Source organism: Elgaria multicarinata, chromosome 6 (genome assembly GCF_023053635.1).
Source record: "Elgaria multicarinata webbii isolate HBS135686 ecotype San Diego chromosome 6, rElgMul1.1.pri, whole genome shotgun sequence".
In the NCBI taxonomy this organism is placed as follows: Eukaryota; Metazoa; Chordata; class Lepidosauria; order Squamata; family Anguidae; genus Elgaria; species Elgaria multicarinata.
In genome coordinates, this window is record NC_086176.1 from 21,020,779 (window position 1) to 21,045,399 (window position 24,621).

Here is a 24,621-nt window from a genome sequence, read left to right on the forward strand (position 1 = left end):
TTATGCCAATATTGGTATTCAGAGAGCATCTGAAATGAGGCTACCTAAATTCATCACGTGAGTTCATAGCAATACCTTTAATCTGAACTAGAAGGACCTTGTTTCCCATTTCATCCTAACTTTGAAACTATGGTTACAAGTTTCAGAATAAACCAGTATATTAAATCATGCTTTGAAGTTGGATTAATATCCTGGCTTGTTCTGAAGTTGGTAACCATAGTTTCTCAGAATGAATGAAACAGGAAACTTTAGCCTTCCTCGACTGTTGCTGGGTATTCTGTTTGTTTGTCTGCTTTTTTGGAGATGCGAGAGCCCTGATTCTTTCCATTCTTCCCCCCAAGAAACTTCGTTTTTTGAAAAATTTTGGATTATGAAATAGCTTCTTTTACAATGAATTAAAAGTTTTAAGATGATATGTTCATATATTGCTACCTGGTCTTTACTTTTTCAAAATGATTTCTAAAACCAACATATTTTTGTAAGAAGAATAGATGTAAAAATTTCCAGAAATTGTGAAGCCATGGGGAAATTTAATTTTTAATTGTCTCAAAGATTCCCAGCATAGTTATTTCTTCTACTTATAGATCTAATTATAGATCTATAATTATAGATCTAATGCAGGGATCCCCAACCTTTTTGGATCATAGGCACATTTGAGATATTGCTGTGGGCACCATCCCAAAATGCCTAATCAGTAGATCGCTGCTTTGCTTTTTACTTGTAGGGTGCATGGATTTAAGCCTGCATCTTATTCAGCAAAAGTATTTGCTTCATGTCTATTGGACACCACATCACCTCTTTAGTAAGGGACTAATTCAGGTAATTACTGGTGGTGCAATAAACCTAATGTTTCTTTCAAACATATATTTTGGCAATGTCCAGCAATAGCTTGTTTTTGCAGGTAGCTTATTACACAGCTAAATTTGCAATGAAACAGTCTTTACTATTTACCGATGTACACACCCATTTAGGTTATTTACCTGCTTCATAGAAATGAACAAATGGCTACTATAAATAGATTCTCTATGCCTTTCTGACACCCAATAATACATTAGAATGATCAACACTCACATCCTATAATGCTATAGAATGAGGACCTTACCCTTTCAATATTTTAATGGGTTTCATACAGACACCACCTTCAAACTGATACATATTTGGATATTTGGTCTGCTTTTGATAAGCCAATGTATAATGTATAATTGCTAGAAAGTGATATGCATTTCATACAAATCCACGCACATATTAAAAATGGGGGGAAATAATTTTAAAAGATTTTGGGTGCCTGGGGATATCACATTGAGAACCACCTTCATAGATGCAGGCACCAAGTTGTAGAACCCTGATTTAAGCTTTTTTTTCCTTTTTTTTTTTACTGTTAGACATTTAGGGATGCTCCAAAACATGCTCAGTTTCCCAACATGTGACTAAAGTTAACATTTAATATATGAAGAAAATGCACATTCTTCACAGTCTGTGTTTTGTTCTATCAAGTTCTGTGATTCTGGGCTTGTTCTGGTTAGATATTATACCACTCAATAAATGTAGGTTTAGAGCCCATATGTGAGAGAAACACTCTGGGTTATCCAGCCACCACATGAATGGGATAACATGTAGGTTATCCCACTTATGTTTTGTTTTTGTTTTAAATTTTGAGTCTTGGGCCTATAAAACTTACTGTCACAATTTTTAATAAAGTTCCTAATTACACTTCACGATCAGGGAATGCTACCTCAACTATAAAATCTTTAAGCATTGGCACCAGAATGAACCCTTTACACCTAATTAAGTCCAAAATGAAACTCAGTAGATTGATTTCTGTGAAGTAGATTTGAGCCTGACAGCACTGCTAGAGACCACCTTTCAAAATGAACAAAAATACGTTATTACTGGAAACTATTTACAGAACAGGATACAATGTCACTGGTTCAAGTAATATGTCAATGGTTCAATATCATATGTTATGATTGCTTAAAGGGTTTAAAATTAAATATGTTTGGTTACCAGTCTTATTAGGTAAGATAGTCTTCCCCAGATAGATAAGTTCTCAATAGTTTTTCCTTCAGACCACATATTCCTAAACCTCACCCCAAGAACAGACGCTGTATACCCATCTTCCTCTGCCTCCAGCTCCTCCTGTTTCCTTTGACTTCTAGGATGATTCAGATGTTTCAGGAACTAGTTGAAATTCCCTCTGGTCAGACATAAAATAGAAACTTAAATGTACTGTGTGTAACTTGGGTTGCTCATAAAATTATTGTTTCTGCTATATTAAATTTAAAAGTATAGTGTATTCAGACAATAATTATGAACTAACTGATTTACTTTTAAATGTTTTTTTAATTTTAATGATACTTTTATGAGCAAACCAAGTTATATATAATGCATTTTATGTTTCTAAAGTAATGAAGTGACTTTAGATCTGTGAAGAGCTTTAAAAAGGGTATTGCATATTTTACATTTTTTCCAACATTTTTGGTTTTTCTGGGGCACACAGGAGACCGTTTCCCCATGGCTTTCAAATTTCCAGAAATGTTACATCTCTAGAAGTGAGGCAGCTGTCTGCATGTCCAAAAGTGCAATCATATCTTAGCTTAATAAGTAGACACACTGATTGTCCGAATTGGACCTATATTACTTGGTTCTGAAATTATTTTTATATAGAAAAGTTGAAGATGCTTCATGAAGACATTACACTTTAATTTTATTCATATCTATTACTAAAATAGTAGTATTTACTACTTATGTAGTAGTAAATTATGTATTCATACATTCATGTATGTCAATTATGTATTTAAGTACTACAGTACTTCAGTCATCTTGAATGTACAGAGAAGATGAGCTAGAAATGTTCAAATGAATGATATTGATTTCAAACTAATCAAGATCAGGGGTTGAAGCTGGTTTCAAGTCCTGGTTAAGAAGAAATATTTGTCAAGTGTTAAAGTGTTTACTTTAACACTTAACTACAGTAAAGCAGATAAAAGGGAGAAATTCATGCTGGAGAGAAGGATTTGCATGATCCCATAGTCAAGCGATCAACAAGAATTATATCTGATAGATCACTTGACAACACTGCATACTGATTACGTGGGTAAGGGAAAAATCTCCCACTAATGTTGAAGAATCAAGCTTCCGCTTAATTTATGACATGTGTACAATTGATTGCATAAAAGCTTATTAGTGAGATGTGGACTTTTACAGTATATTTGTTTAGTCTGGAATACCATAGTGCATGTTATAACCATTGCACAATCAAAGAAAATTTATCCTTGCAGCAACTATAAAGTCACTTGCTTATGTATCTGTCCCAACTCAAAAATCTGTCCATGGAAACTGCCTCATTAATTTCAAAGGAAGAACCTATTTGACACATTCTCACTTCTATACATGTGGATCAAGTTCCTCCACTGAAAATGATAGTTTCAAGCAGGCAGGGGAAACCAACAGATGTATAAACTTCCATGCTAGCTAGAGGTAGGCCACTGGCGCTCCTACTTAAGTTTTGGACCACAATTCTCATAAGCCCCAGCCAGCATGGCTTATGGTCAGGGCGTAAGATGTTCTCCAAGAAATCTGGAGGGCACCTGGCTATCTATCTTTACTATAAGCAAGCACTGGACACTAAACTAAATTAAAAGTCATGGTTATCTGTAGGAATTCAGGTTATGCTGTTTTCACTGATATCTCACTTTTCTTCAGCATCCAGGTACGTGACTTTTTAAAATAAATGAGATTCTTTTAAAACACAAAGCCTTTTCACTTGTTTGATATTCACATAATTGTAAACATGTTTGCCAAGTATATTGGTTGGCTTTAATATGGTCTATGAAACTTATTCTGAAACTATAGGCTGGTTGATCACCGCAGCCGACGATGGGCTGCAGCATGTCTGGGCGTGTATTTTGAATATTCAAACCCTGGCGGGAGTTGCCATGGCTTGTTGTGTCATATGAACCCTAGCAGGGGTTTTTGACAACACAACCCACTGTGGCTTGAAAAGGCAACCTGGTACTCACAGGTGATGCAGTTCATCATGGCTTAAATAAACTGTCCTGAAAACATCTTTATTCCAAGAAGCCTTTCTTTAACATGCAGCCTTGGATTTCTGCTTTTGCTTCTTTTAAATTTTGTTTTAACTGTTTTATTCTGTTTTTATTTTCATTTTACCTTGTACACCGCTCTGAAATTTTTCAATGGGGAGCGGTATATAAATATTCTAAATAAAATAAATAAATAATAAATAAATATCCCACAGTGGGCTGTGGTGATTGTAGGAACAAGTTCTGTATGATGGAGCTCATCAGCGTCCTTGACTACTAGTGTGGAGCAATCAGGGTGGATAAAAATCAATGCTTTTTTTTAAAAAAATGTAAAAAATCTGATTTTTTAATTTAAATTGGATTTTTTTAAATTTAAATTGGATTTTTTTTAATAAAATGCTTTTTGAGGAAAAATCTATCTAAAGATAGTTTTCTATTTAATACACATTATAGTCCAAAGGTTATTCATCATGAAATAAGGATTTGTTTTTAATTATGTAGCATGAGGTTGTTTCAATTTTTTGGTAAATGAATTCCATTAATCCATTCACAATGTCTTGCTCTTCCAGAGATTTCTGTAAGATTATTTTTCTCCTTCCAATAAAATACAGCAGAAAAGTTGTCCAAATCTGAATGATTAACCTATTAAACTAGAGATAGTTCACCTCGCAATAATTTCATAATTATCTATCTATGATGTGTTTCTAATAGTATAACCAAATCAGTATTTTTTTATATATAATTGTAAAACTAATCTGAAAAGTTGCTATTCTAAAAACAAAACCTTCATCTAGTTGTAAATATTAAGATTATACCAGCAAGAATGAGTCTTTGGTAACTCTGAGTTGTGTAAAATATAGTGAGGAAGAGTGCACTTTTTTGGGGGGGGGGAGTCACATGATTAAATTGAGTCTGAGTAGTGATATAAATCATGATTTAAATCAAATTATTAAGTAATAAAAGGCTGGTGTGAGCCCAAAAGTACCCTCTTCAAGAAGATTGCTCACTGTGTATCTGTAAGATGCACAAATTAATCCAATGTATAAATTACATCATAGGGCTAAAATCTTGAAGACAAATAAAATAAAACCACAACACAGAGGGTAAAGACACCTCATATGGCAAAACACACCAAACATTGTAACAGAAAAGACTCAATATCAATAAAAATGTTTGAATGATATTAAAAGGATGTTAAAATAATAAAAAGCCTGGAAGAATAAAAAGGTATTTGCCTGGCACTAAAAAGATATTAATGTGGAAACCAAGCAAGCCTCTCTAGGAACTAGGGGCCACCAACAAGAAGACCCTCTTCTGTTCTTATTGTCAGTAATAATTCTTACTTTTTGGCGACATGAATGAAGTATACTTCTAATTTTAGTTCAGACACCAATGTGCCTCAGTTATCAAGTTTTTGACTTGGAATGCAATTAGACTAGCACAAGGAAAATACGTCAGTTTAACTATGCATTATGTATACAATATAATATACAGTTCTGAAATATTATGCTTGCTGAAGTAGTAAGACTTTGAAACTTTAATTTGATGAAGGAAAAAAAATAGCCACTATAGAGAGGAAATCTTGAAAAGTGAATGCAGTATTGACTAAAAGAGCTATCAACATGTATTAAAGAAGACTAAAGCTTATACCTCAGTTCATAAAACAGCTATAATTTTATGTATTCAAGAATGCCAGTTTACAAAGATTTCAGAAAATCACAGCTGGCTGGTCATCCCACATCTAAGGTATAGGAAGCTCTTTAGAGGCAACAGAAAAAGGTCAACAAAATTAATTACTTATTACTTGTTCTGCACAGATCATTACATTTGTGGTGCTATGGTGCTCCACAGACCTTCCAGACTAGGTACTCAGCAAGTATAATAGCTCAAGCTGCTATACATCCCATCAGCTACTGATAAATAGAACTAATTAAAAGTTCAATTGCTTATTCAAATTGCATTAACAGGAAAATGTAAACACATACACAAAGCGACCTGGTTCACATATAATGACTGCATTCAGCAGCAAATCGTGGGCTAATTAATAACCCATGATTTGCAGTGATGCCCACTACATGTGAGTCACTTCTGGTTTACGGCAACAACCTACAAATGCCTCATTCGTAGGTTGTCAGCGTGATGCTTGAACCAAGAAACTTTGGGTTGTTTGTGGGTTAAACGCCCCAAAGTTGACCCGTGGTTTGTTCTTAGTTTAACTTTGGGTTGCTTAACCTACAAATAACTCAAAGTCTTGGAATTCAGACTTCATGCTAACTATCTACAAATGGGACATTCATAGATTGTTGCTGCAAAACAGAAGCAGCACATGCACAGCACGCATTCTCACAAATCATGGGGTAATTAACCCATTATTTACTGCTGAATACCACTATTACCTGCTGTCAGGATTGGGCATGGCCTGGTGTGTATCCCGAATCAGATTCGGAGCCTGAAGAAGAAGTAGACCAGCCAAGACAGGAAGCAGGGGAGGAAATTCTCCAATGCTCTCCAGGAGTCAAGGAGGAATTTTCTCAGGAGCTTATTGGACAGGAGGCCCAGGCTCAGAGATGATCCTCTCTGTCCCTAGGAACTCTTTCGAGGAGGAGAAGGGAGCATCAGAATTCACTGATCCAAGATTCTGCTAGTGGGAGATGGTCTGCTAGGCTAGCCACCCACCAGAGGTTACAACTTGAAGACCCTCCCTGAAGGAGAGGTTTGGTAAAAGCCTGTTGGGCACATAAGGAAACTGTCCATTTAGTAGATAGGCAACTGCCTTGCTGTGTTAGGCTAGCTCCTAGCATTCATACTCTTTTCTGATGTGAAGATATGTCTATTTACTGAATAAAGCTTTGTAGATTGCAGGACAGACCTCTTTGCCTCACATCTCAGCGGGAGGGCTTGGAATCACAACACTAATGGCCTCTCTGAGTGTTCCAATATATAATATGCCCACAACTTTTGTAGGATGTGTCCACACATTTTGCTCTAGTCGTCTTGCAACAAAGGATGTGAAGATTTAGTTTAATCTACCGAGGGTCACTGAATATTCCATGCCATATGCTCACTGAAAAACCAAAGCCAAGGAGGCTCTGGAACATCTAAAGAGACAATAAATCAACCCTAAACGGACTTCATAAAAACAACTTTAGTAGCAGGAAACTAGTCAAGGAGGCAGTGGAACCAACAAGTGGCAGTGGTGTATAAAAAGAAGTACTGGAAACAGGAATATTTCAGAGAAGTTAAATGAGTTGTTCTCTACATCAACCTTCACTGCAGAAGATGCTAGAAAGATGATCACACATGAAGCATGGTTTTCAAACAGTGCATCTGAAGAACTATGTCAGACAGAGGTAACAAAGGATAAGGTTTTAGAACTGGCAAACTAAGAAGTAACAAGTCACTAGGGCTAGATAACATTAATCCAAGCCAATAATTCTAAAGGAACTAAAATATGAAAAGGTTGATTTTTAACACATCGAACAAATTGATAATATCATCCTCTATAACCAAAGGACTGGAGGATATTCACTGTAAAACGAAGTACATTTTTTATTTAGGGGAGCAGATTCAGGAAGTTACATACATAACAGGTAAATTAGTTTGGGGTGGGGGGAGAATTAAAGATATGTTTATATTATATCTTTAATTTTAATTAAGAACCAGCAGGGTGTCTACAAAAAGAAGTCTTTGGACTTTCAAAAAGCCATTGACAAAATCCTTAACACCAAAGGCTGCTAAACAAACTTAGCAGTTATGGAATGAAGGAATGGGTCCCCATACAGATCAGTATGAGATTAAACAAAACTGAAAGTATGGGGGAGAACTAGATAAACTGTTTTTACACTGCCCCCACCCCCCTCAATCTATACTGGGGAATTGCAATTTAGTTTATTCATATTAAGTTAGGGTTTACAGTGAGTTGACACCTAATGATTCAGAAAGTTTCCACATAGTCTTAAGACCTTCAATAGGATCTCTACAAATTGTGTGATAGGCAGCAGAATTACAAATAAGTTTCAGTTTAGAATCATAGAATAGCAGAGTTGGAAGGGGCCTACAAAGCCATTGAGTCCAACCCCCTGCTCAATGCAGGAATCCACCCTAAAGCATCCCTGACAGATGGGTGTCCAGCTGCCTCTTGAATGCCTCTAGTGTGGGAGAGCCAACAACCTCCCTAGGTAACTGATTCCACTGTCGTACTGCTCTAACAGTCAGGAAGTTAATGCATTTAAACATTTCCTATGTTTAAATGCAAAGTGATTTATATTGGTCCCCTTACCTTCACATGTATATTAAAACGATCTAAATTAGCAGAGACTAAGCAGGAAAAAGATATTAGGATTATAGTTGAAGCACACTGAAAAATGTCAATTCAGCATGTGGCATCAATTAAAAATGGCAAATTCAATGTTACAATTCTTAGAAAAGGAGCTGAAAATAAAAGAGCAGGTACCATAGAATGTTTTAAAGGGTAATTAGAAATAAATTACACTGGATTCAAGTCCATCCAATGCAGGTGCAGCACCTGGGTACACAGAGGGATTCCCATAGCTAAGACAAAACAGAGCCTGGTTCTCTTCTCCCCAGCCCTCAGCCAATGTACACAGGTGATCAGTATGTGTTACTACGTATGGGAGGCCTATGCCCACTTCCCACACTTCTGTATTTGGTAAGAAAACTGCCTTGGCTGGCTGAGTGAATGCCCTATACTGGGAGATGCATGAATTAGATTGGGGTATGTGATCTGAAGTAGCTGTGCTCATTCTTGGAGGATCAATCTCAAAAGATGGTGCTGGTAGCCTGCTGGTCTACCCACTGGCCTTAGGCCAGTGGGACTACTCAAGGCTCCATCTGATCTCCCACGCTGGAAGAGATCATCCAGAGGTTTGGGCTGAACATCACCAATATGCAGAGGATACACAGCTATATTTCTGTCCATTTCCATCTTTCCAGGAAGGCAAAGGAAGCAAGAAACCAGTACCTGAAATCAGCTCAGAATAGGATAAATTTGAACACACTGACACTTAATCCAGATAGGATAAAGGTGCTGTTCGTCAGAAGTTCCAGCAATCTGGGTAAAAATACTCAACCTTTTTTGAACCGGACTGCACAGCCTGTGAAGCAACAGAAACACAGCTTGAATCTACTCTTCTATCCATAGCTTTACTTGGATACACAAGTTACAGCAAGGAGTGCCATTTACCAGCTTTGACTGGTTTACCAGCTGCAGTTTTTCCTGGAGAAAATGGACTTGGCATCAGTTATCTATGCCCATTACTTCCAGACTGGACTACCGCAATGTTCTCTATTATTTTTTAATTTGATTTATACCCTGACTTTTTACCAAAAAAGACTTTTTACCTCTTTTTACTCAAAAAGGTTTAGAGACATAGAGTTAAAACAATAAAATCATAACAATTACAGAATGAAAAATAAAAACAGCATCCAATCCAGAAGATCCAATTACAGGCCTTATTGAATGAAGTGTTTTTTGCCTGCCAGCAGAAGCACAGCAGAAAGGGATTGCCTTTAAAAATGTCTGGAAATTTCAACTGGTGGAAAATGTTGATGCCAGATTATTATCTGGCGCTTGAAGATCAACATATAGCTCTAATTTTAGTCCATCTATGTTGTTTGCCCATTTCTTTCTGGACCTTTAAAGCCCAGACAATATAGGACCAGGTTACCTGGGGGAAGGGGGAAGACACCTCCTCCCATAAGAACCTGCCCAGCTATTAAGACTTTTTAAAAAAATCCAACTCTGTTGGCAGTACAATCCTATAAATGTCTACTATGTAAGTCCCACTTAATTCAATGGCGCTTACTCCCAGGTAAGTGAGTGTAGTATATTATGCATAGTGTGTTTTATATTTTAAACGTTATTTGCTGGAGGTTTTAGCCCTTATTGATATGATGAAGATGTTGCTTTTAATCTTACCTTGACGTATTGTATAGTACAATTGCATCAACCAGAGCAGCTTACTACAGAAAAGTAGGATATAAATAATAAACTGGACTACTCCCATGGTCTGCATTCCCAGTCCAAGCCACATTCACTGATGAAGCAAAGGAAGGTGGCTGGACAGGGATGTGGGAGGTACACTCAGATCCTTAATCCCCAACACCGGCTGGCTGGCGGCTCCCAGATTCAGCACAAGCTTACCTTCATAGCTCGCACCTCCTTTATGTCACTGCTCTTATATACTAATAGATGATCTTTGCCACTCCAGTTCCACCATCCTCAGCCTGCACAAGATCTCCTGCTCCTTCAAGTGACTACAGACTTCTCCCCTTGCTACCCTTTATGTTTGGAACTGCCTTCCAACGAATCTTTATGGTGCTACTTCAAATCCCTCCTCAGAACCCAACATTTTCATGTCATAATACAGCTCTGTAACCAAGCCTAAATTAATATAACTTAACTTTATGATGATATAACTTAAATAACGCATATTACTTCTCTGTTTACCCCTGCCTTCTCTTCCTCGTCTTCCTCTCTCATCTCCCTTATTTTAATTTTAAGTTCTCTGTGCAGGGACCTGTACAATGTAAACCACCATGCACATTGATGGCATAATATAAATCAAAAACCTCCCATCCCCTGCAACATCCTAGTCATTGAGGGCCCATACAATGGAGAGTAGAGAAGCCAGGCTCTGTTAAGCACTGAACCCACAACGGACTGAATCAAACTTTTTCTCTCATTTAATATATCAGAACTGACATTCAGAACAGGCAAAAGCAATTCACTATTTCAAGATATTGTGACCACCAGATTAATAGCCTTAAAAGAGAACTAAAGGAATTCATGGAGCAAAATTCAGTATTGGTAGTGAGAACTAAAACGGAACCCCCCTATTCAGTAGCAATATACCTCTCTGTGTACCAAGTGTTCATTATCCCTATCATGTCCTGTTTGTGAGTTTCCCAGGGTGATCTAGTTAGGTGCTGTTGGAATACAACATGCTGAGATTAGATGGTACTTTGATCTGATCCAGTAATGCAGTTCCACACACTCCAGATACTGAGGAGAGATCAAACTAGTACAATAAAAAGAGTAATAGACAAACTAGCAATATCACAATTCATTACTTAAAACATTTACACATATAAACATGTGCACGTGTGTGTACACACACACACACACACACACACACACACACACACAAAAGCTGATATGTGCAAGTTTTCTACGCTTGTAACATGCTTATTTCTGGATATTTTCACCCTGCACTAGTTGTCAAAATAAGGCACCAGCTAAAAAGTGCTAAAAGAAAATGAGTAATCAAAGTAGGCCTAAGCATTTCCTGACACAATGCACCTACTCACACCACCACCATCACTGGAGAGCGAAGAGGACTTTCTTCAACTTACTGGCCATGCTAAAGTGCTGAAGTAGTTCATAGCCAAGGATCAGATCTTCTGCAAAACAAAGATCTCAACTAGAAGGACCTATGCACACCTCAAATGAGAATCTGTCAAAGCTACCTTCATTACCAATAGGTACTGAAGGTAGCCTCAAAAAGGGTAGCCACATTGCCTCAAAAAGGGACCTTAACCCAGTCATGAGACTACTGATTGAGCATGGGAAAGATTCCAAACAGTATAGGTAAAGCGCGCACCTGTTCACCCACCAGCTTTACTGTAAAGGGATAAAGATTCAATACAACTACCTAGTTGCACAATCAAGGCCTCTATTTACCAAGCCACAGGCAGGGATCTGAGCAGCTAGACTATATAAGTTCTCAGTATGTTTTAGCAGTCATTGGTGCAAGATCATGTATTGGACCAGCTACAAGCTAACTGGGCTGGCCTCCTAAAACTCTAGATTTTGACCCACTGGAGAATCCCAACGTTTTCATGCCTGCTAACATACCCCAACCTATTCTTGAACAATGTGACCCTAGTAACCTACAGCTTCCCAAAATATTAATTCTTAGTTCTCTGGCTCCAATTCTAAACTTCAGCTCCCAGCCTTTGCAGAGACATTTCCACCTACTTTACTACTCACTTACTGGTGAGACATGATTGTGAGAAACAAAGTTACCTACTGAAACAGCAATTACTAAGAGAATTTCACAGCTAATATAGATTCTCTGGCAGATGAGAGCACTTTTGAATATTCTGAAATAAGCACTGCACTCATGTTTGCATTATACTTTTAGTGCATTCTTATGGATTCCTCAGACAGAGAACTTCAGCCAAAATACTTACACACAAAACACTAAAACAAGATGTACCTTAGACAAATGTCCATAATTTGCAAAAGCCCCCAGAACAGACACTTTCAGATTTTCTAGAAGCATCTCAGTTTAGAGCGTCCCAGTTAATTGAAAGTAGATATTCACAGATTACAAAAGCAAGTTTACTTGGTATGTCCAGTTGATTGTATGCTTGCAATATCTCCAAGATCCCACTCTCAAGCAAATGCTTTTTAAATCAGTTATTACAGTCATTTATAGGGAAAGCTCTCAGACTTTGAAGAGCTGGCATCTACAGGATACATATAAACCTCAGAAGTACTTGGCATCGCTCCTTCATAATTTTAATCAGCACAGCTATAATGGATTTTATTCTGCTAGTATACTTTTAAGCTTGTACACAACTTGATTGTATACTTTAAGCCTGTACACAACTTGATTGCAACCCTTAAACAACAATTTAAGAACCATTCACCCTCAAAAAGACAACAGTAAAATAACTTACTGTTCACTTCACTAAGAACATAGAAACATTTCTGCTGGATCAGACCAGGAATTCAGCAGCTAAGTCTGATGCTTCCAAGAAGCCAACATGCAGGGCAACAGCCTTCCTCCTCTGTGGTTTGGCCCCTAGCAAATGCTATTCAGTAGCATATGGCTTCTGAACAGGGAGGACCCTCTTAGCTATCCTGGCTAATAATTATGATAGAACTATCCTGCATGAATTTGTCAAATCCCATTGTTAATCTATTTAAGTTCATGGGCATCGCCACATCCTGTGGCAGCAAATTCCATTAGTTAATGGAATTCCAACTATCAAAAAGACACTAACAAACAGTAAAAGACGGGAAATCTTTTTTTCATGTAAAGTAAGATTTAACACAAATTTAGTATTTTCAGCAAACTTTATTCCTTAAACACAATAGTGTTGGTTATCTGAGATTATTCATTCCTCAGGATCACCACCATATACAAATCTGCTTTCACAACAATATTTCACACCAATGAGTATTAAATCTGTAGTTAGTCTTTAGCTAATTTTGAGTTTGCCCATATTTTGTTAAAAAGTGTTACTACACAGAACTTCAGTGTGTCCTCTTTACTAAACTATCATATCACCAAAAGATGAAAACAAAACAAAAATACGGCCCATCAGTGATAAATACTTCTAGTTTGTTCTTATTATGTACACTCCTTTTCAACTTTTCAGCTTCTTTTACTGTTGATTCTTGATCATCCATTTACTTCAGCATCAGCACTAAAGAATATACAGGAAAACTGAAGTATGATTTATGATCCCTTCCGTAACGTTGTAAAATGTAAGTAAACAAAAGAATGTTAGAATTATATTCTAACTAAAAAAAGATAAAGTGTAAAGGTGTCAGCGCTGTAAATAAATACAAGGTTATTTATTGATTGATTCAATTTGTACTCCACCTTTCTACCCAAAAAGTGCCACTCAAGGTTACTAGTCATATATAGACCAACATGTTATAATTTAGCTTTAGGAGACTATAGAAAACTACCTGAATGGTTCACATTTTTACTTATTACTAAACAAGTGGCTACCTACCAGGTTAGATTTCAACTTCTTAGCCTTCCCAAAAACTGCTACAGCCCTATCAATTTTATAGGAAATCAGAAAGAAAATGTGTTTCCCAATTACCATAGCATGTCATACAACCAACAATTCTATCAACGATCAGATTCTGCATATTATTTGTCCCTTATATATTGTTCTTAATTTGAAACTATTCTCCTTTCTCTAGATACCATGTTTTTCTCTCCAATTCAAAAAAGCATGCCTTCCCTGAAGCATATGTTGAACCTCAAACCAACCCGAAAAAACTCGCCATTTCAACTTCCCCTTAAAAACTCACTTCCTCACATGTGCAAAGTCTACTTCAGCACAATTCTATTTACACCTTTCCTTACCACATTAACACGCTCACAACGTGTCCTCTGTACACTCTGCAAGCCTCTGGTCTCCGTCTATCAACCTCCCTGCCAGGTATACATCTCCACAGCTGCCAATCCTTCCCCACCCTGTACTCTACGTTTACCCCACCCATAGCTCTGACCAGCATGCATCCATTCTCCTCCAGCAACACAATGTCAAGCAGCGCAGTTGTCCCCATTCTGTATAGCCCCCACTTCTTGCACACATTCACTTTCTACGTGGCCCAGCAAACTTTTCCTTCGGTGTGGCCCACCAAACGTATACACCAAAACTGTAACTCTCCCCCCACCTTAATTCCTTAACGCTCAACGCCGTTAACCCCCATGCCTATGTACGCCATTCCCACGTGCCGCATAACCCTCAACTCTGTCCGATGTGCAAACACCCCCACCCCACCCCACCTACACACTATTCTACCCCCAAACCAAATACGTCCCTGCCATCTGGGCCTCGCTCACTCATCCAGCCTTCTTCCACTTCTTAATCACACCCGCCATAAAGGAACAGATCATCCCGGAAAGCGGGGCAGCCCTCGCCCCATAACTACCGTCCCCCCCTAGGGCGGGGCCGGGGCCAGGCCCGAAGCTGTGGCGCCCACAACGGCCTGGGCTCAGTTTTTAGGCCGCACTCAAGGCCACCCCCGGTCCCGGGCGGAGGAGCCGTAACGGACACAGGCCCCATGACAATGCAAAGCGGGTCCGGCCCGCCCTCTTTCCGCCGCCGCCGGCTCCTGCTGCCCCGGACTGGGCTCTGCTGCCGGCTTCCCTGCCTACTTACTACCATCCCTCCTAGTGCAGCGTCGGCGGCGCCATGATGATCCACCTCTCACTGCCTCCTCTTTCCCCCTCCCCGGCTCGTATCGCCCAGGCCCGGCCTGCTCCGGCCTCACACTCACCTTCATGTCGGGACATCCTAGTTCAGAGGAGAAGGCGGCGGCAGCGACCCGGCCCAACCCAGGCCCGTCCCGGGCTCCAGTTCCCCCCTCCCACCCACCCCCCGGTCTTGGCTGCTGCTCGGCGCCGGCTCCGCAGCCTGGGCCCGGCCCGTCTTGGCCTAGCCTGGGCCCTCGGCTCTCCCCTCCTTCTACACGGCTTGGGATGGTTCGCTTCGGCTCGGGCGCGCGCGAAGGAAGGCGAATCGACTCCGGTGGTGGCGGCGGCGGCGGAGGAGGAGGAGGAGGAAGAGAAGGCGGCGGGCGGCGGTAGTGATGGTGAGGCCTCTCCGGGAAAGAGGAGGAGTAGGAGGCGGCTGCAGTTTCCCTTCCCGGGCGGCAGCAGCGAGCGGGCGGGCGGGTGCCGCCGCCGTGACACGGTGACTCTGTAAGCTCGCTCAGGCCCCCGCCAGCCCCTAGCGCCGCCTCCCGCTCGACGACGACAGCGGCGGCGGCTCTCGTCGGTCTCCCTGGTCCCTATTCCCCTCCCCTCGTCGTCGTCGTCGTCCTCTCTCACACACACACGCGCAGCAGTAACAGCGCCGCCGCCGCCTCTTCCTCCTCCTCCTCCCAAGCCTACCTCCCTTTCTCTCCTCCCGCCTGGTGAGAGGAAGAGGAAATAACACAGCGGGGCAGAGGGAGAAGGAGAAAAGGATCGGCCGGTCTGGGGAGAGGAGCGCTTGGGAGAGTCTCCCCTCCCCACACACACATACACACACACACGCGCGCGCTTGGTCTCTCTCAGCCCTTATTTTTTCTCCCCCGTCGTTTTCCTCTCCTGACAGAACTGTGTCCTCCCCGCACGCACACAGGATAAAACCGTTAAAAAATAAAGCAAGAAAAACGCTGGGATTCTGGTAACCTGGAAGGACAGGCCCCACACACCCCGCCCTTTGGACCAGCGTTCAGCGTTGTAGGGCTCTGAGAAATGTACGTGTAACCTCAGTATATATAAAAGCACTGATTCTTCTCGATTACAGCTTTGCGAGCCTGGTGGTCTCACCCTGCCCGAATGCGATACTATTTACACGTACATGTGAGGAATACCCTTTGAACACAGTAAGAATGACTTCCGAGTAAACATGGAAAGAGACTCGAGTTTTTCGTTTTCCCTCTCAAACTCACTGCTCTGGTTTGTTGCTTTAAAAAAGCAAAACAAGATATATTACGCTCCCCAAATCAAATATGAGAATCCTACTTTGGGAATTGGAGTATTTACATCTGTAAAACCTTCTCTTGATGCTCTTCTTTCCTTGTCGCTAAGAGCTAAACTGAAAACATCTTGCTTCTCAGTATGATCCCCACAAGAATAGTGTTCCCCAGAGTTTTATTGAAATCCTGATGGACTACTTCAAAGTAGGTATGGAGCAATCCCACTTTCGGATATGCTTTTCCAGCTTGGCTCATTTGCTACTAGAATGTCCTTGATTTTGTAAATCAAATCCCTTTCTCTCCAGCACAGTGAGAATCCAGCTTGGATTTATCACAAAATATTGCTGGTAGAACCAAAGATATGTACAAAGTTGTCTACCTAGGGATTACAGCCTCCAAAGCCTGTTCTTGTCCTGTTTCCCTTGATGCACTTTTGCTACAAAAAGGCATAGTCCTTCTGCTCCATCGACAGGGACAGGATCAGCTTTAGTTGTTGGGAAGAGACTGATTAACCTAAAAGCCAAGTGATACATAAACACATACTACAATTTCTCTCTGTACCAGGGGAGAAATAAGAATAATGGTGTCTACTGCAGTGTCTTGCTCTTTTCATTATTATAGTTTGCGATAATTTGCAATTAATGGAGACTTCAAAAATACATTTGGAAGTACAAATAAACTGGGAAAGAACAAGATAAATACCATTTAATTATGTGGGTGGGAGGGAGAGTGAGCAACTTGTCCAAATCTGCCCCCTCTTTGCAGGTTTTAGGGGAAGGAGTCAGCAAAAGTCACCTCCCGCCCTTCTACTGGGATCCTCTGCTGGACTGAAAACACTTTTGTGAAAGGGAAATCAGCCGACTCCAAGTTTTTCTACTCTCATGAAACGATCAGCGAAAAACACTTTTATATAATATACCTGCAGACTCTAAACTAGGTAAATGTACTTACTTATTTTTTCATTACACCTGTACTTTATATCAGAATACCAGTTCATAAAAGAATGTACATGTCATTTGCCCAAAAATATCCTCATTCAGGGGTGTGCAATCTGGAGCTCTAGGCCAAACTTCAAAAGCCTTCAATTCAGACCTCTGGCAAGAGTGTTGCCCATCCCCACCCTAGTAACCCACTGGTTGGGGAGGAAGAGGGAGAGAGAAGGGGGCCAAGACAGAAAAGGGGCCCCCATCCACTTTTTGGCTGTAGCACCAACCACTGCTGGCATGCAGCCCTCAACAGATTAGCCCTGATGGAATGAGACCTTGTCCTAACAAAAGTGTATTCTGGTTTGTTAATCTGGAGAGGAAGAGAAAATTGGTCAGTGATGCAACAGAAAGCCTGTGTTTGTGTACTAGCAGTAGTAGTAGTATGCTTAGAGGCTGGAGATCAGAAATACCGGTATTTGTAAATTATAACTCCCCCCCAATCTCTCAATCTAACCATTTGCTATGAGGAAGCAAGATGTTTCTTACTAGCTAATTAAATATGTTATCAATACGATCATTCCCATGTTCCAAAATGTATTGAATATCTTGTTTTCCATCCACCACTCCCAAATTAATTAATCTTTTTTTCCCCATTGGAATGATAAAATATATGATTTAATCAGAATTAGCCTACATGATGCCATCTTCTACTTGTAACCCCCCCTGTGTTTTCCGCTGTTTATTCCATTAATGAGAAAGTGCTGAATAGCTGCTCAACGCCTTCTAATTAGTAGCACTAGGAGCCCTCCCTCTGGAAGCACCCCAGATGTACAAAGTCAAAATACTAAGTCAAATTCCATTCCATATCTATCTATCTATCTATCTTATTGCTTTTTTTCCTTTAAAGAGGCAGCAGCAAGAACAATACAAATTTATATTGTGCTCTACACCAGAGTCCATTCCAATTAACCAAAACATACACAATACAGTGTTATAAACAAAAATCAATAAATACACATTAGATAAACTGCTAACTAAAAATTAAATTAATTCACCACCAATCAATTAAAACAACAAAACAATTTAAAACTCAAAAACAAACTGATGGTTCCTCAGTCCTATGGCTGGCTCTGACTGAAACAAATATACCTAAGCAATGTTTCTTCCTTTCAGCTTTTACCTTAACCTATTCCTAATCATATTTACTTACTTGCATCCAACCATCTGTACTTGCATTCAAGTAACTATGTTTAGGGTCACATCCTTAGCAAAGTTTCATATAGCTGCCTTGAGGGGCCCTCAGGGCCAGAAGACAGCACATAAATATTTTATTGCATTTATTCATTCAGGATATGCTAAACTTAACTTATAGTGCTATACTTCCATTCTTATCCCAGATTCCCTCTAACTCTCTTACCAACCTCTGATATTTTTGTCATGCTTCTCAGATATATTACCCTTTTTCCTTTATATTCTCCTCTAATCTCCACAGTCTTTTCCATATTTCATATACAACTACATCCTGTAACCCAGCTATATATATATTTGTTCATAGCCCCATTCCCTCTCTGTCTTTTCTCCTCTCTGTTACACAGCTTACTATTTTCAGCACCACTATTTCCCTCCAGTAAGTTCCCCCACTTTCCTAACCATAGAGTACAGAAGGCAACCATCTTCTCTGAGGGCGTTTTTGCTTCAATTCCCTTGGAAGCAACACAGTAGTGGCCATCTTTACTAGTGGCAACTTGACCTCATACAAAAATACATGAAAGTGGTCACCATTTTTACTAAGGGCACTTTTGTGGCTTCATTGTCATTGACAATAATGTACAACTGTGGCCATTTCAAAATATTGAGGAAAAATCTTACAAATTTAAAGTATATTCCAAATGTACAAGTGCCATGCTCTTGCTAGTAAATTCTCCCAATGGAGGGATGTAAACAGTGGGGTCCCACAGGAATCTGTATTGGGACCAATGCTTTTCAACTTACTCATAAATGATCTAGAATTTGGAGTGACAATGAGGTGGCCAAGTTTGCTGATGACACTAAATTATCTAGGAAAGTTAAAGTAAAAAGGGATTGTGCAGCACTCCAAAGGATTCTCTCCAAACTGGGAGAACAAGCACCAAGATGGCAAATAAAGTTCAATGTACATTGGGGGGGGAAACATCCGGACTTCTAGAATAAGCTGAAAGTATCTGAGCTAGAAGTGACTGATCTCGGAAGAGATCTTGGGGTTGTGGTGGACAGCTCAATGAAAATGTCAGCCCAGTGTGAAACTGATGTTTAAAAAGGCAAATTCTATGTTAGGCATTATTAGGAAAGGAATTGAAAATAAAACTGCCAAGATCATACCCCCTTTATACAAATCTATAGTAAGACCACACTTAGAATGTTGTGTACAGTTATGGTCACCACACCTATCTATCTATCTATCTATCTATCTATCTATCTATCTATATATTGTAGAGTAGTAAAAAGTGCAGTAAAGGACAACTAAAATGATCAAGAGTTGGAGTAATTCCCCTGTAAAGAAAGGCTACAACATCTGGAATGGTTTAGCTTTGAAAAAAGGTGAGTAAAGGGAGACATGATAGAGGTGTACAAAACTATGCATGATGTGGAAAAAGTGGAAATTTCTCTCTAATAATAATAATAATAATTATTATTATTATTATTATTATTTCTTACCCACCGCTCCTTTTGGATTGAGGCAGGGAACAACATTAGTACAATAAATCAATACATCTTAAAAAGTCTTGATTTCCTCCAGGTGACTAAGCTAGATTGCTCTTGAAAATTAGAAGAGAGATGATTCCATTAATAATAATAATAATAATAATAATAATAATAATAATAATAATAATTTACAGTCATGCGAAAAAGAAAGTACACCCTCTTGGAATTGTATGATTTTACATTTCAGGACATAATAACAATCATCTGTTCCTTAGCAGGTCTAAAAATTAGGTAAATACAACCTCAGATGAACAACAGCACATGACATATTACATCGTGTCATGATTTATTTAACAGAAATAAAGCCAAAATGGAGAAGCCATGTGTGAAAAAGTAAGTACACCTTATGATTCAATAGCTTGTAGAACCACCTTTAGCAGCAATAACTTGAAGTAATCGTTTTCTGTATGACTTTATCAGTCTCTCACATCGTTGTGGAGGAATTTTGGCCCACTCTTCTTTACAACGTTGCTTCAGTTCGTTGAGGTTTGAGGGCATTTGTTTATGCACAGCTCTCTTAAGGTCCCACCACAGCATTTCAATCAGGTTGAGGTCTGGACTTTGACTGGGCCATTGCAACACCTTGATTCTTTTCTTTTTCAGCCATTCTGTTGTAGATTTGCTGGTGTGCTTGGGATCATTGTCCTGTTGCATGACCCAATTTTGTCCAAGCTTTAGCTGTCGGGACAGATGGCCTCACATTTGACTCTATTGTATGATTTTACATATCAGGACATAATAACAATCATCTGTTCCTTAGCAGGTCTAAAAATTAGGTAAATACAACCTCAGATGAACAACAACACATGACATATTACACCGTGTCATGATTTATTTAACAGAAATAAAGCCAATAAAGCCAGAAATAAAGTATTCTGCACTCAGAATACTTTAGTATACCTAGAAGTTCATGGTTGACTCAATGACTGCAAAGTTCCCAGGTCCTGTGGCTGCAAAACAAGCCCAAATCCTCCTCCTCCACCACCGTGCTTGACAATTGGTACGAGGTGTTTGTGCTGATATGCTGTGTTTGGTTTTCGCCAAACGTGGCGCTGTGTATTATGGCCAAACGTCTCTACTTTGGTCTCGTCTGTCCAAAGGACATTGTTCCATACTGTTAGTTTTACTCTACCCTGTGCCTGTTTGGTGCATTCTCTTCCCCTCCTTATTGTTTTATTATGATTTTATTAGAATGTAAGCCTATGCGGCAGGGTCTTGCTATTTTATTGTTTTACTCTGTACAGCACCATGTACATTGATGGTGCTATATAAATAAATAATAATAATAATAATAATAATAATTGTGGTTTGTTCAGATGCAACTTTGCAAACCTAAGCCGTGCTGCCACGTTCATTTTAGAGAGAAGAGGCTTCCTCCTGGCAACCCTTCCAAACAAACCATATTTGTTCAGTCTTTTTCTAATTGTACTGTCATGAACTAACATGCTCACTGATAGCACCCTGCCCAATGCCTCCAGATGATGTAGATGTTAAACAGCATTGGGGATAGGATGGCACCTTGTGGTACGCCATTCAACAGCTCCTTTTTTGAGGAGCAACTATCCCCAAGCATCACCATCTGGAACCTTACCGAGAGGTAGGACCAGAGCCACTGGAGCACAGTGCCCCCGGTTCCCAACCCCCTCAGGTGTTCCAGAAGGATACCATGGTTGATAGTATCGTAAGCCGCTGAAAGGTCCAAAAGTACCAGCAGGGAGACACTCCCCCTGTCAATACTCATGTGGAGATCATCCACTAAGGCAACCATTGCTGTCTCAACTCCATATCCCGCTCTGAAGCCAGTTTGAAATGGGTCTAGAAAATCTGTATCATTCAAGACTGCTTGGAGTTGGAAGGCAACTGCCCTCTCAATCAACTTGCCCAAAAATGGAAGATTTTATACTTGTAATTGGTGCCTGTAATTATTAAGGTCCAGGGAGGGCTTTTTTCGAAGCAGCCATACCACCGATTCACATGGTGGAAAACTCCCCTCCCTGAGACATGCATTAATAATATGTTGTAGTTGTAGTCTAACTGCATCTCCTCCCTGGGCGACCAGCCAAGAAGGACAGGGGTCGAGAGAAGTTGTCTTCCTTACTCATCCAAGCAGCTTGTCCACATCCTCGGCACTCACCAACTGAAACTGACCCAGTGTAATCCTACTTGCGGAGTTGCTGGACACTTCATTGTCAGCTTCTGTTATAATGACGGCATCTAAATTGGCTCTTATCTGAGAGATTTTATCTGTGAAATGATTGTTAAATGCATCACAGCCAACTACCGAAGGCTCTAAAACCAGGTTCAGGGGGTAAGGTGTCTGAGTTAGATCCCTCTCCACCCTAAACAGTTCTGCTGGACACAAATTCACAGATGCAATGCGTGCAGAGAAAGCTTTCTTCACTGCACGTATTGCCACCCCATAGGAACGAAGATGTTCTCTATGTTGTGTCTTGTCAGATATAAGTCAAGTTTTCTGCCATCGGCACTCCAGTCATCAACCTTCCTGCTTCAACGCCTTGAGATCTTCTGTATACCAAGGTGCCCGATTAGAAGCAGGTCAGAGAGGACATTTGGGGGCAATCGTGTCAATAGCCCTAGTTAGGATAATTGAAAATACCAGCCATAGCACCCTCTTTCTGGATTCCAAGAGGATCCATCAGCCTTCAAGGGCGTACCATCTTAATAGGTCTGCCACCCTTGCAGGGGCAGATGGTAGCCATGATACTAACCCTGGCCAGAATATAGTCTGTCCATGACAACGCAGAGGTATTATCTCCTCCGCCCACAGATCCAACTGTACGGAACTGAAAATAGCATCGAGGGTGTGACCTGCTGAATGTGTGGGTCCAGAGACCAGTTGGGATAGGTCCATGTTTGTCATGGATGCCATGAATTCCCGAGCTGCACCTGACAAACTGGTCCCAAATGGGATGTTGAAGTCGCCCAGAACCAAAAGCCGGACCACTCCAACACCAACTCCAAGACCAGTTCCGTGAGCTCTGCTAGGGAATCTGATAGGCAGCGGGGTGGCCGGTACACTAACAGAATACCGGTCTATCCCTGGTCTTCAGACTCAGGTACACACACTCAATGTGATTCAATTCTCGGACAGGAAATCTGTCCAAGAATTGAATCACATCGTTAAGATTGTCTTTGTAGACCACAGCTACTCTGCCCCCATTTAATGCTAGAACCCAGGGCCATCCAGTAAAGCTGATTGGAAGGAAATTCAGGACAGATAAAAGGAGTACTTCTTCACACAGCGCATAGTCCAACTTTAGAATTCACATCCACAAGTTGTAGTGATGGTTACTAATTTGGATGGCTTTAAAAGAAAACTGGACAAATTGGTGTAGGATAAGGCTATCAGTGACTACTAGTTCTGATGGCTATATGCTACCTCCACTATCAGTGGCAATATTCTTATGTATACCACTTGCTGGAGAACATGATTAGGAGGGTGCTTTTGCACTCATGTACCACTTGTGGGTTTCCCATGGACAGCTGGTTGGCCACAGAATGCTAGACTAGATGGACTAAGGCATTTAATTAAATTGCTGGAAATTGTCAGTAATTTTATAAAACCATTGCACATTTGGGCTGATGCAAACAAAGATACTTTTGTAGAGATTATTTAAAACTGAACGCCTTATTTCTGTACTGTTCAGCTTTGCGAAGAAGAATATACTATGCTATAATAATCAGAGATAATGGGGTAGTCCTTAGCATTCCAGTTGGGAATCTTGATAGTTGTAGGACTTTTTAAGACCGGATCCTCTGAAAAATTCAGTGAATAAGGCAGGATGAGCTTACAACAAAAGCCTCATCTGGAAGAGCTCCCCAAAGTCTACTCACTCAAGACTTTCCCTGACAGAGTGGATTTTTCATGATCACAAGCACACTATAATTACTGAAGTGATCCTGAAAAAAAAGTCTGTATAACAATATGAAGAGTGCAATATTAGAACTCTGTATATATGCTAGAGTTAGACTACCCCTTGGACTATACTTTGCTGTGCTTTTCAGTTTCAGTTGTGTTCTCTACCCAGCCAGCAATAAAATAAGTTAGTTTGCCTGCAGTAAGAAGTAAGAGTTTGTTTATTTTGAAGTTGTTATGATGTGTAGAGCCAGATTGGATGCTTATGGCTAAAGGGTGAAATAAAGAGATAACTTACAGTGATCTGAAGAAAAGGAAAAATATCAACCCTAAGTTACTCTTTTAAAGCACTCACAAACTCACAATCCTAGTGGCCCTTTGTTCCTAAACCTGTACTTTGGTATTGATGTTGCCAAGATACAAGATTAAAACTGAGTTTTTGAGAAAACAAGTTCGACACTAGTTTCTAGCTTTTTAGTTTTGGCATAAACTATTTTGTTTGTTTTACACCTTTTGGTATCCCCTTGTTCACTGGATCCTTAACATCCATATTTCTTATGAAACAAAAAATCTGCCAGTCATTAGTTCATGGTGTTCATAATAATAATAATAATAATAATAATAATAATAATAATAATAATAATAATTTTGTTGTTTTAAATCAATACTGTTTTTAAATCAATATTGTTTTTATTCTTTTGATGGTTTTAAATTTTTGTATATCTGTTTTTAATGTTCATTGTTTTTAACTTTTTTAAACCGCCCAGAGAGCTTCAGCTATGGTGTGGT

General features: G+C 39.9%; 1 protein-coding gene across 1 annotated transcript in view; it reads right to left on the reverse strand.

Annotated features, from left to right (window-relative positions):
• Window positions 1-15,185, reverse strand: part of KCMF1 (potassium channel modulatory factor 1) — a 59,148-nt gene extending 43,963 nt beyond the window's left edge. The window contains exon 1 of the mRNA XM_063129128.1: window positions 15,100-15,185. Within this exon, the coding sequence (XP_062985198.1) occupies window positions 15,100-15,115 (16 nt within the window). The 5' untranslated portion in view covers window positions 15,116-15,185. The remainder of the gene's footprint in view (window positions 1-15,099) is intronic.
• Between the last annotated feature and the right edge of the window lie 9,436 nt (window positions 15,186-24,621).